The sequence below is a fragment of the Pantherophis guttatus genome, chromosome 2, assembly GCF_059756535.1.
Source record: "Pantherophis guttatus breed Tessera chromosome 2, ASM5975653v1, whole genome shotgun sequence".
NCBI lineage: Eukaryota > Metazoa > Chordata > Lepidosauria > Squamata > Colubridae > Pantherophis > Pantherophis guttatus.
Window position 1 is genome coordinate 201,972,397 of NC_142064.1, and position 13,014 is coordinate 201,985,410.

Consider the following 13,014-nt stretch of genomic DNA (forward strand, 5'->3'; position numbering starts at 1 on the left):
AGGAATTTAGTTTTGAATGTTCTAAATGTTCTAAATGTTCTAAATGTTAACAGTGTTTTGCTCAATTCTTTATATACGAAACAGCTGAAAAAAATAAAATTAATGCTTTTAGTACTAAATTCTATTGAGACAATGAAAAAAGGGTACTGCGATGTCCTGTACAGTGTGACATTACTGTATAATATTGAATTATAACATTATTTAAATGCAATACTAAATACCTGTGATGTTACAATATAAGCCCTGATTTTTGAACATGTGCACATAAGAAAGGGACCTTTCTCGCCTTATGACACTGTTGTCCACCTTGCCTATTTTGATCTTGCCTATGGATGCCCTGAATGGGTTACATACTGTACGTATCAGTCATAGCCAAAAAAGTAATTCAGATAAAGCCCCTTTCCTTGTGAAGGCCTTCATTTCAGAGCCACGGTGGCGCAGTGGTTAGAATGCAGTACTGCAGGCTACTTCAGCTGACTGCCAGCTGACTGCAATTTGGCAGTTTGAATCTCACCAGGCTCAAGATTGACTCAGCCTTCCATCCTTTTGTATACGTGCATAAACAACTTACCCTGTTGCAGCAGCCATAATACATCCTCCATCTCTGGGACTGGCAGAGCAGCAGCCAACTGAATCATGACTCATGCCGAAGTTGTGGCCCATCTCATGGGCCATAGTGGCAGCAACTCCAATGGCATTTTCAGAGTGATCCTGTCCAAGCACAGAATTAAGATTACTTAATATTACAATTCTATGGTATATTTCCCCCTCCGGGCTCATTCAGCCAAGGAGAGTGCATTAAGATCATAGCCCAATCTTGTCCATTTTAAATACATGCCAGTTGCCACGCACTCAAAGTTTGATCATGTGATGTGGGTATGCTGTAATGTTTGTAAGTGTGAAAAGTGGTTATAAATTGTTTTTCAGTGCCGCTGAATGGTCATTAAATGAATGGTTGCAAGTCAAGGACTACCTGTATGTAAATGTAACATTTTAAGGAATACATTCTTAAAAAACATTAAGGGCCTCCTTGCTGGATCATTCTATCAAATAATTGGCTTGTTATAGTGACATGAGAGACTGAGAGAAGCATTGTTTGTACTCCCAGGAATTAATATTCAGATGTACACATCTTGTGAACATGAAGAGCTATCAGCTGAAAGATTCAAATTCCACTAATTTATTTAATACTGTTTTAAAGCCATTTAAAATAGTGGCCATAATTTGTTTTGTGGTAGTTTAGTATCATATTTCTTATGTTAAGTATGTACCATAAAGCAGTACTTTTGCTTTTGAGTGTTCCAAAGCTACTCTAATGGCAGAAAGTGAAGAGGAACTAAAGAGCCTCTTGATGCTGGTGAAGGAGGAGAGTGCAAAAGTTGGCTTGAAACTCAACATTAAGAAAACTAAGATCATGGCATCCGGCCCTCTCAATTCCTGGCAAATAGATTGGGAAGAAATGGAGGTAGTGACAGGTTTTATTTTCCTGGGCTCCAAGATCACTGCACATGGGGACTACAGCCAGGAAATTAAAAGAAGCTTGCTCCTGGGGAGGAAAGCTATGGCAATCTAGACAGCATACTAAAAAGCAGAGACATCACCCTGCCAACAAAAGTGCGTATAGTCAAGGCTATGGTTTTTCCAGTTGCAATGTATGGCTGTGAAAGTTGGACCATAAGAAAGGCTGAGTGCCAAAGAATTGAGGCTGTTAACTATGATGCTGGAAAAGACTCCTGCGAGTCCCTTGGACTGCAAGGTGATCAAACCGGTCAGTCCTAGAGGAGATAAACCTTGACTGCTCTTTAGAAGGCCAGATCCTGAAGATGAAACTGAAATACTTTGGCCACCTAATGAGAAGGAAGGACTCACTGGAGAAGAGCTTAATGCTGGGAAAGATTGAGGGCAAAAGAAGAAGCAAACGACAGAGAATGAGGTGGCTGGATGGAGTCACTGAAGCAGTTGGCGTGAGCTTAAACGGACACCGGGGGATGGTAGAGGACAGGAAGGCCTGGAGGAACGTTGTCCATGGGGTTGCGATTGGTCAGACATGACTTCGCAACTACAACAACAACAAAGCTACTCCTAGCAAGTTTTATTGAGTGAGCATGTGTTATTTGATTGAGGTTGCAGCCTGCAACAAAGCAATTTGGGCAGAAACACGCAGTGTCCCTTCTGGTTATTTTGTTCCCCTTTGTGGACAAACCTATCAGCAAAACATTTCTTCTCTCCCCCAAAATCTTCTGAAAAAAAGTTTAATTTTCCCTCCCTTCTCCATAATTAAACAGTCCGGCTTTTCAAAGCAAACCATAGCAGTAATGTCCATTAAAGGAACTGGATCCTGAAATTCCACCCTTCTGATGAAAAAAAAAAAAAAAACCAGCCTTAAGATCTCATCTTAACATCTCCTCTTTTTGGGTTTGTTCCTATTTATTTCAAACTGTTTTGAACAAAGCAAGAATTTATTTATCAAGTGTAACTTACCATATTTACTCCTCCAGACTGATAAGCCGAACACATGGCCATCAGAGGGGCCAAGCCAATAGTAGTACCATGGAAGGACATCCCACTGTACCATGTTACAAGAAAGAGAACAAAATTGTGAATAAAAATTTGTCCATCTATGCATGCAGTTACATTTTGAAAGGAGACCATTTTATGTAGCCTAATATGACCGCTTGCACTACACTCTCCTGAGACAACAGCGAGGAACTGGATCAGATCTAATTTTGCATACCATACAAAGTACGATAGATGATCTCACAGGGAGGAACTTAAGAAGAGAGAATTATGAGAAAGCCTCACCCTTCTTCCATTTAAATCAGTAGAAAATACTGATCTAGCCTAGCAGGCCAGATTTGGTCCAAGGTTACTTATCCTTGCTGTAATTGGCATCTGGGAGGAGTCATACTGTTCCCAAATCAACAACTTACGTAATCAACTGGGCATTGTCGTGCTTTTTATTTATTAGTAATCTGCGTCGCCAAGCAAGAAATGACCAAAGCGTTGAATGTGGGTTCTCAGAGATGTCACACTTATTGTAGTCATTCCAGATTTCAAGTCCAACCAGAGCAATCCGTATGTTTAATGACCTATAGAACTAAAAGTTAAGGAGGGAGGAAAAGTAGAAGAGTTTAGTTAATCAACAGACTTTGCGTCTATGAAACAGTTCTAATATGAGTTACCTTTCTAAGGAAGTTTTGTGACAGATTTTTATTTTTTCTCCCTGAGTAGTAAATGTCCGTATGGATCAGGGGTGTTAAACTGGCAGCCCGCAGGCCAGATGCATCACATGCAGGCCACACCCACCCCAGCTCCACGAATGGGAAAAACGTCATGAAACGTCACGTGATGGCAACGTGATGCAGCAAATTTGATACCCATGGTATAGACCAGGGCTGTCAAACTCCCGGCCCACGGGCCGGATACGTAACATACTAGCCATGCCCATGCCGGTATAGCAAAAGGGGGAAAAGTCCCGATTAGTCACATGACACCACTGTGACAACATGAGTTTGATACGCACATGGTATAGACAATATCATGATGTTTCAAAGAACTCCTGCTAAACTGAGTTCTTTGTGGTTTTCAGGTTTCTGGGATTGGTCTCCAAACAGAGAAGGTATTGTGAAGGACAGAAGCAACCTATACCACTTCTCTGCTCCAAAAGCACCCACCCACCATCAGTGGTATTCTTTCGTTCAAGAGCATTATCACATTTTCAATATCACAGGGGAAAAATGAAATAGAAAAATTCACATTACTAAGGTCCGTATTAGTCAAGATATCCTATACTATTGAATCAATCAGAAAGGGTTTTAAAAATATCAACCATATTGGTATATCTTAAAATGAGATAAACAATTTCTTTTGTTTAGGTATTGGACTCCTCACATAATGTCTACAAAGAGTTGGTTACTAACTGTGTTATGACAGAAGTGTCATACAGATGAGAGAACATTTACTCCTGTGTTTTTTTTTAAATCTTCTGCTCAATTGTGTCCAATTCTTGGAGAATGCCTAGACAGGTCTCTGAAGTTTTCTTGACATGGTTTGTCAGAAATAGTTTGCCACTGCTTTCTTCCAGGGGCTGAAAGAGTATCTGGCCCAAAGTCACCCACTTGCTTTTGCACCCCAAGATGGGACTAGAACTCACAGTCTCCTGGTTTTTAGTTTGATGCTTTAACTACTCCACCAAACTTGCTCTCAGCTCATATGACATTATGATAAGAATCAATTAATGTTCCCTTTTTGCTTAATATTCACAAAATGATTAATAAACTATTATAAAGATCACTGTTGTTTAAAGATGTGAAGATGCCCTCACACTGTATACCAAAATTTTGGAATCTACAGTTATATCCATAATTATTCATGATTGCAGATTCTTGAATTTTATTTATTTATTTATTTATTTATCAAATTTATTTATTTATCAAATTTTGATATATGATCATGGATGAGGGGTAGAAAGGAAAATCATTATTTCAGAGTTATTCTGGATTTACAGATATGTAATCATTTTCTCTTTATAAAGCAACATTCCATTGATAGCATGGAGAGACTGATTATATATTATCTTAAAATTTGGCTGCATGATATATAAAAATACACAAACTTTCTAATGAAACTTTTTCCTTCCTATAGTTGCATGTTCCTTTTTTTTTCCTCTTTAATTTTCCTGTTCACATAAAAAGAATATATCTTTTTAGAAGATAAATATTGTTCTGTAATTGTATTTTTTTAGTAATAGAATAATTAAATTAAAAGGCAACTCTCCCATAACCTTATCTTTACTCCATGTTTCTTTCTTCTATCCATTAGTTTCTGTTTTTCTTTTTTAGAAAATGTGGGGAATTACACAGAACAGGCAGTTAAATATTCAGCTTTTCCTGATTTGTTATTTTAAAAGATAACAGGTTTTCTAAAACATATATATCTGGTCTTACTTTATCTACATAATTGGCAGCTTCCACTAATTTATTCTTGGTTGCTTGAAGATCATATTTATTTTTCTGAAACTGAAATAGAAAAAGAAATTCAACCATAATCAGTGCTGCTGAACTGTAAAATAATCAATCAAAACTATGTTACATTTTCATAAATACAATGAATAAGGTGCCATACAGCTATTTCTAGCTGTAGATAATACATGCATGTACAGCTCGTTACTGCCTCGTTGCCAGGATTTGAAATCCAAGTCAAGTTTATCCCATGGATGTTATAAGTCAAGTCTTATAAGTCAACTCTTAACTCTTTGAGTTAAGAACATCATGACCAATGAAGTTTGTTTTCCCTAGCTTCTGTTCTTCTAGCACATGTTTGACTTCTAGCACGTTTGATAAATAATGTAAAGTATCCACATGTTTATTCAATGAGTGTTCTTCTTCACTGTCTTAATGTTGTATGAAGTTTGAAATAATATTTCCATCACGTTTGCAAAAAGTACAGCCTGCAGAGCAGACCATATGTAGGTAGCAGCAGCCCAGAATAGACAGGGTAAATACGGATTATAATGTTTAAACTGGGGATAGCTGGGTGGCAGGACTTTGAGTAAAATGGTTGCTCGAAGCCTTGAAAATGCTTACAGCACTTACTTCACTAGCATATCGGAAACTTGGAATTGGCCTATCTCTTTTGAAGCATAGCCCACAAGGGGCTACAATCTCTGTATTGTATTAATAGGCAACAAGATTGGGTGTGATAGGGATGCAAGGCAAGAAACCAAATAGGCTTCACCTAAGAGCTATGGTGGTGCAGTGGTTAAAATGTAGTACTGCAGGATAACTCTGCCCACTACCAGGAGTTCGATTCTGACCAGCTCAAGATCGACTCAGTCTTCCATCCTTCTAAGGTTGGTAAAATGACAACCCAGATTGTTGAAGGCAATTTGCTGACTCTGTAAACCGCTTAGAGAGGACTGTAAAGCACTATGAAGCGTATATAAGTCTAAGTGCCATTGTTATTGCTAAGTGCTAACCAGTAACATATGAATGGTATCCCAACTTCCAAAGCCAACAGAGAAATCCAGGGAGGTTTGCTTCCCATTTGTTCCATTTTTTACCTACAACAGTTGAGGCATTATCTTAAGCACAGACTTCAGAAGCATTTGGGTCTTTGGAAACAAAAGCTTGTGTTTTAGAAAACAATATTTTTAATCCTTCTTCCCTATGGTTAGCTGGTTGCATTACCTTCACTTAGCCTTATGGAAACTCAATCTACCAGAATGTATGCATATACATTTCTGTAATTTGATATGTTAGGCATAATTCATGGAGATAATGAGAGTTAAGTGAAGGAACACCTGGAAAGCTGGATCTCCCTTCTCATCCCCTCCATCCCATGGGTTTAAGTGGGCTTTATAAACTTTTTCTTTAATAAAGAATGATGTAAGATTTATTTATTCATTTTTGGGAACTGACTATGAAGAGCTTGCCTGTTTCTGTTTAAGGAAACATAATTTAATTAAATGCATTAATTTATATTAATTTATTATTGTGATTTATATGCCAATTTATATGATTTATATGATTTATATGCGATTTATATGTTTCTATATAACAAAATATAGAAAGGAAACATTCGGAATCTCAAGAAACTCCTTTATTGTTTGTCTCTCCCCACCCTCTCTCACACACACCTTTTCCATAGAGGGAAAGAAAAATGAAATGACACTTTTGTTCATTTCACTAAGAATATATTATAACCATAACTCAGCAGAATCTGAACACTTTTAGCTATAATTCATGAGTAAGACAAGATGGCGCATTCACTCTAAGATAATTGAATAAAAAATTATTGGGTGTATTATTATGCACCTTATACTTGGCAAATTCAGAGTCACATAATTGGAGACTCAGGTGTATGATCTATGGATATGTGCTGTGACTATGAATATAGTTGTCACCATGGCTGAGAATATATATTTCTTTGTATCAAATGTAAATTAAAAATAGGAAAAAATAGTCAAGTAAATAGCTAGTGAGACAATCAAATTACCCAGAGACATGATGTCAGCAGAAATCGCATCTTTGAAAAGAACCGAGCAGGAGGAAAAGGAATTAAAATTAAAAATTCATGAATGATCTAATGTCCTATTGGGAATTACACTAGTTAGTTCCAGTAATTGATTAGAAACAGATTCCAGACATGTTCACACAGAATGTTTTTACATCTCTATCTATAGGGCTTGTCCAGTCATCCAGGACACAGCTAGGAATAGTGGTCACACACCCAATTTGGTGTTCTTGAAGGTGTGGTGCCTTTGTGATCTGGGATTAATAATCATTTCTTTAATCCCTTTATCATTGTCAGATCACAGTTTGGTAGCTATAATCTTCTGAGTCGCACCCTTTCATGGGGGAGGGGGAAACTTATTAGATTGGTCTGCCCCAATGACTGATTGACCCTAATGGATTTGAGAGGGAGCGAAGAGGTTATGAGATAAGCTGCATAGTCCTGCCAAGTCCCTAGTCACCATCTGGAATAGGAAGGTGAGTGAGGTTTAGACAAGATTGTGCCCAAGTGGTGTCTCTTGACCTGGGGGATCTTGGTGTTCTCTGTGGTATATGAAAGAATGAAGAGAGATTTAAATGGATTAAGAGATGTCTAGATGCCACTAGTGGAAGACGAAAAACGAACTCAACTACTAAACATAGGTAAGAGCTGCTGTTAAATAAGCACTTGCCACCACTTAAATCCATCTACCTCCACCACCACTAGTTAACTAAAGCAACAGTTTTGTCCAATGTGCAGATGGAAGAGTTCATTTGCAGAGAACCCTGCTACTACTGCACAGTCTACAAGCTCCAAGGAATCCCATTGTAAGATATCATCTCCATTAACTCAATGTATCGGTGTCACCTGATTCTGAGGGATTTTGACTATAAGTGTTTTGCAAATCAGCCACAGTGGCCTACTAGGAAATCTCCTCTTATGCCCAGATCGAACAGAATTCAGGTAATCTTAAATGCCATGGATAAAATTTCGCAGACACAATAAATCTGTTGCACCATTCTTATTGCTGTGAACCTGAGTTGTATCTGTGTTAATTGTATTTTTCCTCATTTTGTGACATCAGCACTCTGGGTGTCTTTTCAGCTGTTTCATCCCCAGATCTCCTCAGTACACTAGGGATCAACAATTAAAGGGAGGCTACTCAGAAACAATCATATCCTTGTAGTTGGAGTTCTAGAGACTGACTGGGCACATGACAGAACTATCTCTTAACCTTCGGCAGGACGGTGTGCAATAAAAATTATTTCTCACAAAACTGATACTAGGATTTCCCCATAGCCACTTCTAAGGTAACATAACTGGGACTTTGGATCACTGATTTGTCCATGTTATGTGTAGTTAGTATTTTATCTGCCCTGAGTTCACCACTAATTAGACATAATAGGTGACTTTCTTACTTCTGCATAATCAGCTACTAATAGAAGCTCCACATATTTCATTGATTGTTGATCATCCCTCTTCACCTATGGCAGAAACACACACAAAAATACATGTTTGTTGTTTATTTTGGTCAAACAATGAACCTTTGTACATATGTTCATTTTAAGAGAAATAATGACCAGTCATACATTAGATGAGCAACTGTTCATAATTAAGTATCAATGGTGTATTTCACACAAACTACATTTAAGCTATATATTTAGGAATTGTTCTTATATAGACGATTCACCATGTCTACCCTTCATTTAAGTCCTATTCTCAGTCATCTGTCATACATACACAGATATATAATTGCAAATTACTTGCATTCTTATTTTCTTATCAACACATTATGCTTCTGCCCAAAATACTCACTGAACTATTCTCCTATAAATATTAGCTGCTATTATTTTATCACAAGTTTTAAATTATGATTTATTTAGGTTACCAAGTATAAACACTACAGAATATTTCTGAACTGACTGGATTCTACTTTAGAAAAAACCCTTGGGCTTGTTTAATTTTTTCTTTATTTAAAATATGCCTTCTTAAATAAATAAAGTTATTTAAGAATATACATTCTTAAATAAATAAACAATGCTAGAGTGTTTACCTCACCCACCACAGACATTATTGGAGTTTTCAGGAAGAAAATGGCAATTTATGAAGCAATAAAAATATTTAAGGACATCAGAAGTGAATTGGTTCTACTCTGCTCAATTGTTTGCCAACGAAGAGATGAAACAGCTGGGTTAGGGGGGTGTCAGTGGCTACTCCCAAGTGGGGGAAAGTATGTGATAGTTGCAAAAGTGCATGCAAGTGATTTCAGGCTTGCTACCAGATGGAGGAGGACATATGGGTTATTGCAACAGCAGTGGTTGCAATGATGTGCATGAATGATTTTGAGTCTGGGCGGATATATTTCCTTTGACTTTGCTTGTGGGAAGCTGGCAGGGAAGGTCACAATTGGTAATCACATGACTGTGGGGCACTGCAACTGTCATAATTGTGACATGGTTGGCAAGCACCCAGTTCGCAGTCATGTGACTGCAGGGACACTGTGATAGCCAGAATTTCAAGAATCATTTTAAGTATCACTTGTTCAGCACCATTGCAACTTCAAATCGTTGCTTAACGAGTGGTCAGTAAGCAAGGACTATCTGTTACTTCTCAGCTTCAGGTTTCCATCCATCAGCATTGGGATAATAAACTAGCCTATATTTTCCAACTGGTGGCGATTGAATGATTGCTGGAATAGTCCAGGTAGAGCAATTTGAAAGCTTAACAAATGCACCACTTTATTTTTCTTTACTCCCTCCCACTCTGATGTTGCTACACCCTGTAAGGTAGGAGGAGTGACTCAGACATACCCTGTGGTAACGGGGTTCAGTTCGGCCTGTCAACTCTGCAAGCCAATCTGTCACCTTTAACTCCAAATGCTCATTTCCACAGCTTCCGTGAGGAACTTTGAGATGCTCAGACCTGTAGATGAAGTGATGCTCCTTGCTATCAGGAAGAGGTTCTAAGACGTAACTGAGGTTGTTGCTTATAACTATAAGGCCACTGAAAAACAATTCAACAAACCATTAGAAGGCAGGGAAGGCAAATCAGCTAAAGAAAAATAAAGAATTTAGTAACAACAGAATTTAGTAAGATGTAATTCAGAGTTGGTATTTACAAGAGTGACATTTAATAATATTGGAAAGCCACTAAGCCCTTTTTAGTCTTGATTTTCAAAGCTAACCAGGACATTTAATAAAATCCCAGATTTTAAATTTTGAACCCAACAAAGAAAAGACATGGCTATTTCTAACACCCAAAAAGACCATTCCACTTTCTTAAATGGCTATAAGGAGACTAATATTAAATATATTACAGTGATACACTTAATATTAAATATATTAAGTGAATAAAAGAATCTTGAAGTAAAATTAGTAATGGAAATAATTGACTTCGTAATAAAAATGAAAGGCCTTTAAAATATAGAAGTCTAAGCAAGCTAACTAGTCTATGTATATTTACTGCTATTATTACTGCCTGTGCTTTTAAAATTGAGTTTGAACTTTATTAGCTACTCAAAGTCACTGCTGTGAAATGGGCAGCCATATAATTTGATTGAAACAAAGGAATTAATTAATTAATAGTGACTGATTTTTTCGAGTTCCACAGTCTTTTTTGGAAGGAAGGCTTTTTAAGTCACTGAAAACTATTGCAAACTATTATGGAAATCAGCCTCTGAAAAACCCAATTCTCTCTTTAGTCAGATGTTTTTCTGCCTGTAAATATTCTCCTAGTCTTTTAATAATATTGCTTTTTCAAAAAAATAAGGCACATTTTCGATAGTATTCATTTATAGCTATTTATGTTACACCACATAGTCATGTTTATAAGGTGAGCAGCTATGTGAATAAATAAATAAAATAGGAGTGTGATCAACTGCTAAAAACACTATTTGGCATGTTTTCATACACGTAGAATGAGTTTTAGTCAATATTTCTGTATTCACAATCTACTCCTGGTTTCTATAGAAAAAATAGTATCATTAAGTTTCAGGTAATAGCTTACATATAGAACTGCTTTATTGAAATATTAAGTGTTATAATTGGCTTGAGTTCCAAATTGTTTTTTAATGAACACCAGTGTACAAAGCAAGAAATAATTGTCTGTGGTCAGTCTCTTTCCTAGCTGTGCTGTGCTTTATTTTCCCACAAGAATTAAAAACATATGCAAGACTTTACCTTTTGCTTTTTGATCAGGAATCCCAAATTATTTCGATATTAAAATAATGTAAAGGATGCTGGCCAGTATATGGAACAGCTGGGCAGTCAATCAAAATATTAACAACAAACTACAATTTTGGTTGGAAATTTTGAAGCCAAGGCCCAAAACACTGGAAAAAGGAGGGAGGGATGAAAGTGGCTCACCTTGCATCTGTGATGCTTTCTATTTTATGCAGGTCTTGTGTATCAGCCATAAAAGGAAGACTTTATTTTGTTTATACACCCAGACAATTTGTTTACATTAAATTTGGCTTGAGACTATTGAGGATTTTTAAAAAATTGGCCAAAGCTATTTCCTAGCTGGACAGAAGCCCAGCTTTCAATAGGCTCTGAAGTGACCAAAAGGAAACCAAGTCCTATTTATAAAAACAATGTGTTTAGTTTCTTAAGTGCACTGTAGAATTAGCATATGTTAATCAGCAGGAAAGGTTCCTTGCTATCCAAGGATTTTACTAAGTGAGAACTTCATATTAGTAAGGATCAGATGTTTGCAAGATTGCTACAAATATTAAGACCAAAATAAATATTCAGAAAACTGTTCTGAGATAAATAACATCAGGCTAAAGAAAGGCAAAAATGAATGAAAATGGAAAGATTGTGGCATTTGTTAGAACTGGGGATTATCTGTAGCATTTTTGGAAGAGACTTGCTTTGTATACAGAAGTTCCAGGTTTCAACCCTCCATGTCTCCAGGGAAGTTTGGGAAAAGAACCCACTTACCCCAAATTCTGCAGACCTGCTACCAGTTAAGGAGGATAATACTGGGTTAGACAGTCAATTATCTTATTCCAAATAAGCTAAACAGGAAGACTGTAGATCCCAAAAAAGTGGAATCCCTGGATATAAATCAACATTTGTTTTTACAGCAAGGATAACCAACTTCCAATTTCTGAATTATGTGAAGCTACCCTCTGGCTAGCTTCTTTTTTTCATGACCCCTTGAAGCCCTTTAAAATTAGTCTACAGAAATTTGATGCAAAACTCTGAAGAAATGATTTTTTAAAAGAATAATAAAATAGATGTAGTGGGATATTTCTTTTTCAGAAGTCAAGTTTCTTAAAACAAATGAGTGTATCAGTATCCCCCCCCCCCCCGCAGTGTGGTCATCTTAGAATAGTCCGTAGTGTTGTTGATGATGGTGATGGTGGAGGAGGAGAAGGAGAGGGAGAAGCAGCAGCAGCAGTCCTGCTGCCAAAAGCTGCCCATCCCTATCTTGTGGTATTTGGAAGGAACAATACAAATAAAGCTTACTGAATCCTTCTGAAATCATCCTCAGAAATATTGGTTTCACAGCAGAGCTGCATACAGAAAAAAAATCTCTTTTTTGTCTATCACTATTTAGCCATTCATCTATCTAGTTTTTTTTTTAAAGTCCTTTAGTCATCACTCTAATTTTTAACTGCAAATTATGAGATTGTGCAATTGTTACTTTGTAAACAGAGAATGCATGAAAGAGGTGGAAAATTACCGTAGACCTCTGCATGTGCTGAGCACCACACTTGATTCACGAACGGCCCTCACTCTTCCATGGTAAAAGCAATTATCCTGAGAGGGTGAAAGGAAGTGTCATGAGCAAGTAATCTCATCCTGCAGATTCATTTATCTTAACCCCACTCCTTTGGTAGGGATCCAAGTCTGAATTACATGAAAAGTAGGCATAAAAAGGCATAGAAGTGATCCTACCATGGCTTATTTAGCTCTCTGGAGATAGGAATTCTTTCCAATCTCTCCCTCTACTCATTCCTACCAAAATAAAGCTTAGAGCCGAATTGTCCATAATGGCTGGGTTTCCCAGACTGGT

General features: G+C 37.2%; 1 protein-coding gene across 2 annotated transcripts in view; it reads right to left on the reverse strand.

Moving 5' to 3' along the window:
- Positions 1-13,014, reverse strand: part of ADAM19 (ADAM metallopeptidase domain 19) — a 71,047-nt gene that overhangs the window by 24,816 nt on the left and 33,217 nt on the right. For both annotated transcript variants that reach the window (XM_060688499.2, XM_060688500.2), the window contains exons 5-11: positions 12,682-12,758; positions 9,804-9,996; positions 8,412-8,477; positions 4,947-5,018; positions 2,931-3,097; positions 2,482-2,566; positions 572-711 (exon numbers count right to left, since the gene is read on the reverse strand). In XM_060688499.2, the coding sequence (XP_060544482.2) occupies positions 572-711; positions 2,482-2,566; positions 2,931-3,097; positions 4,947-5,018; positions 8,412-8,477; positions 9,804-9,996; positions 12,682-12,758 (800 nt within the window). The remainder of the gene's footprint in view (positions 1-571; positions 712-2,481; positions 2,567-2,930; positions 3,098-4,946; positions 5,019-8,411; positions 8,478-9,803; positions 9,997-12,681; positions 12,759-13,014) is intronic.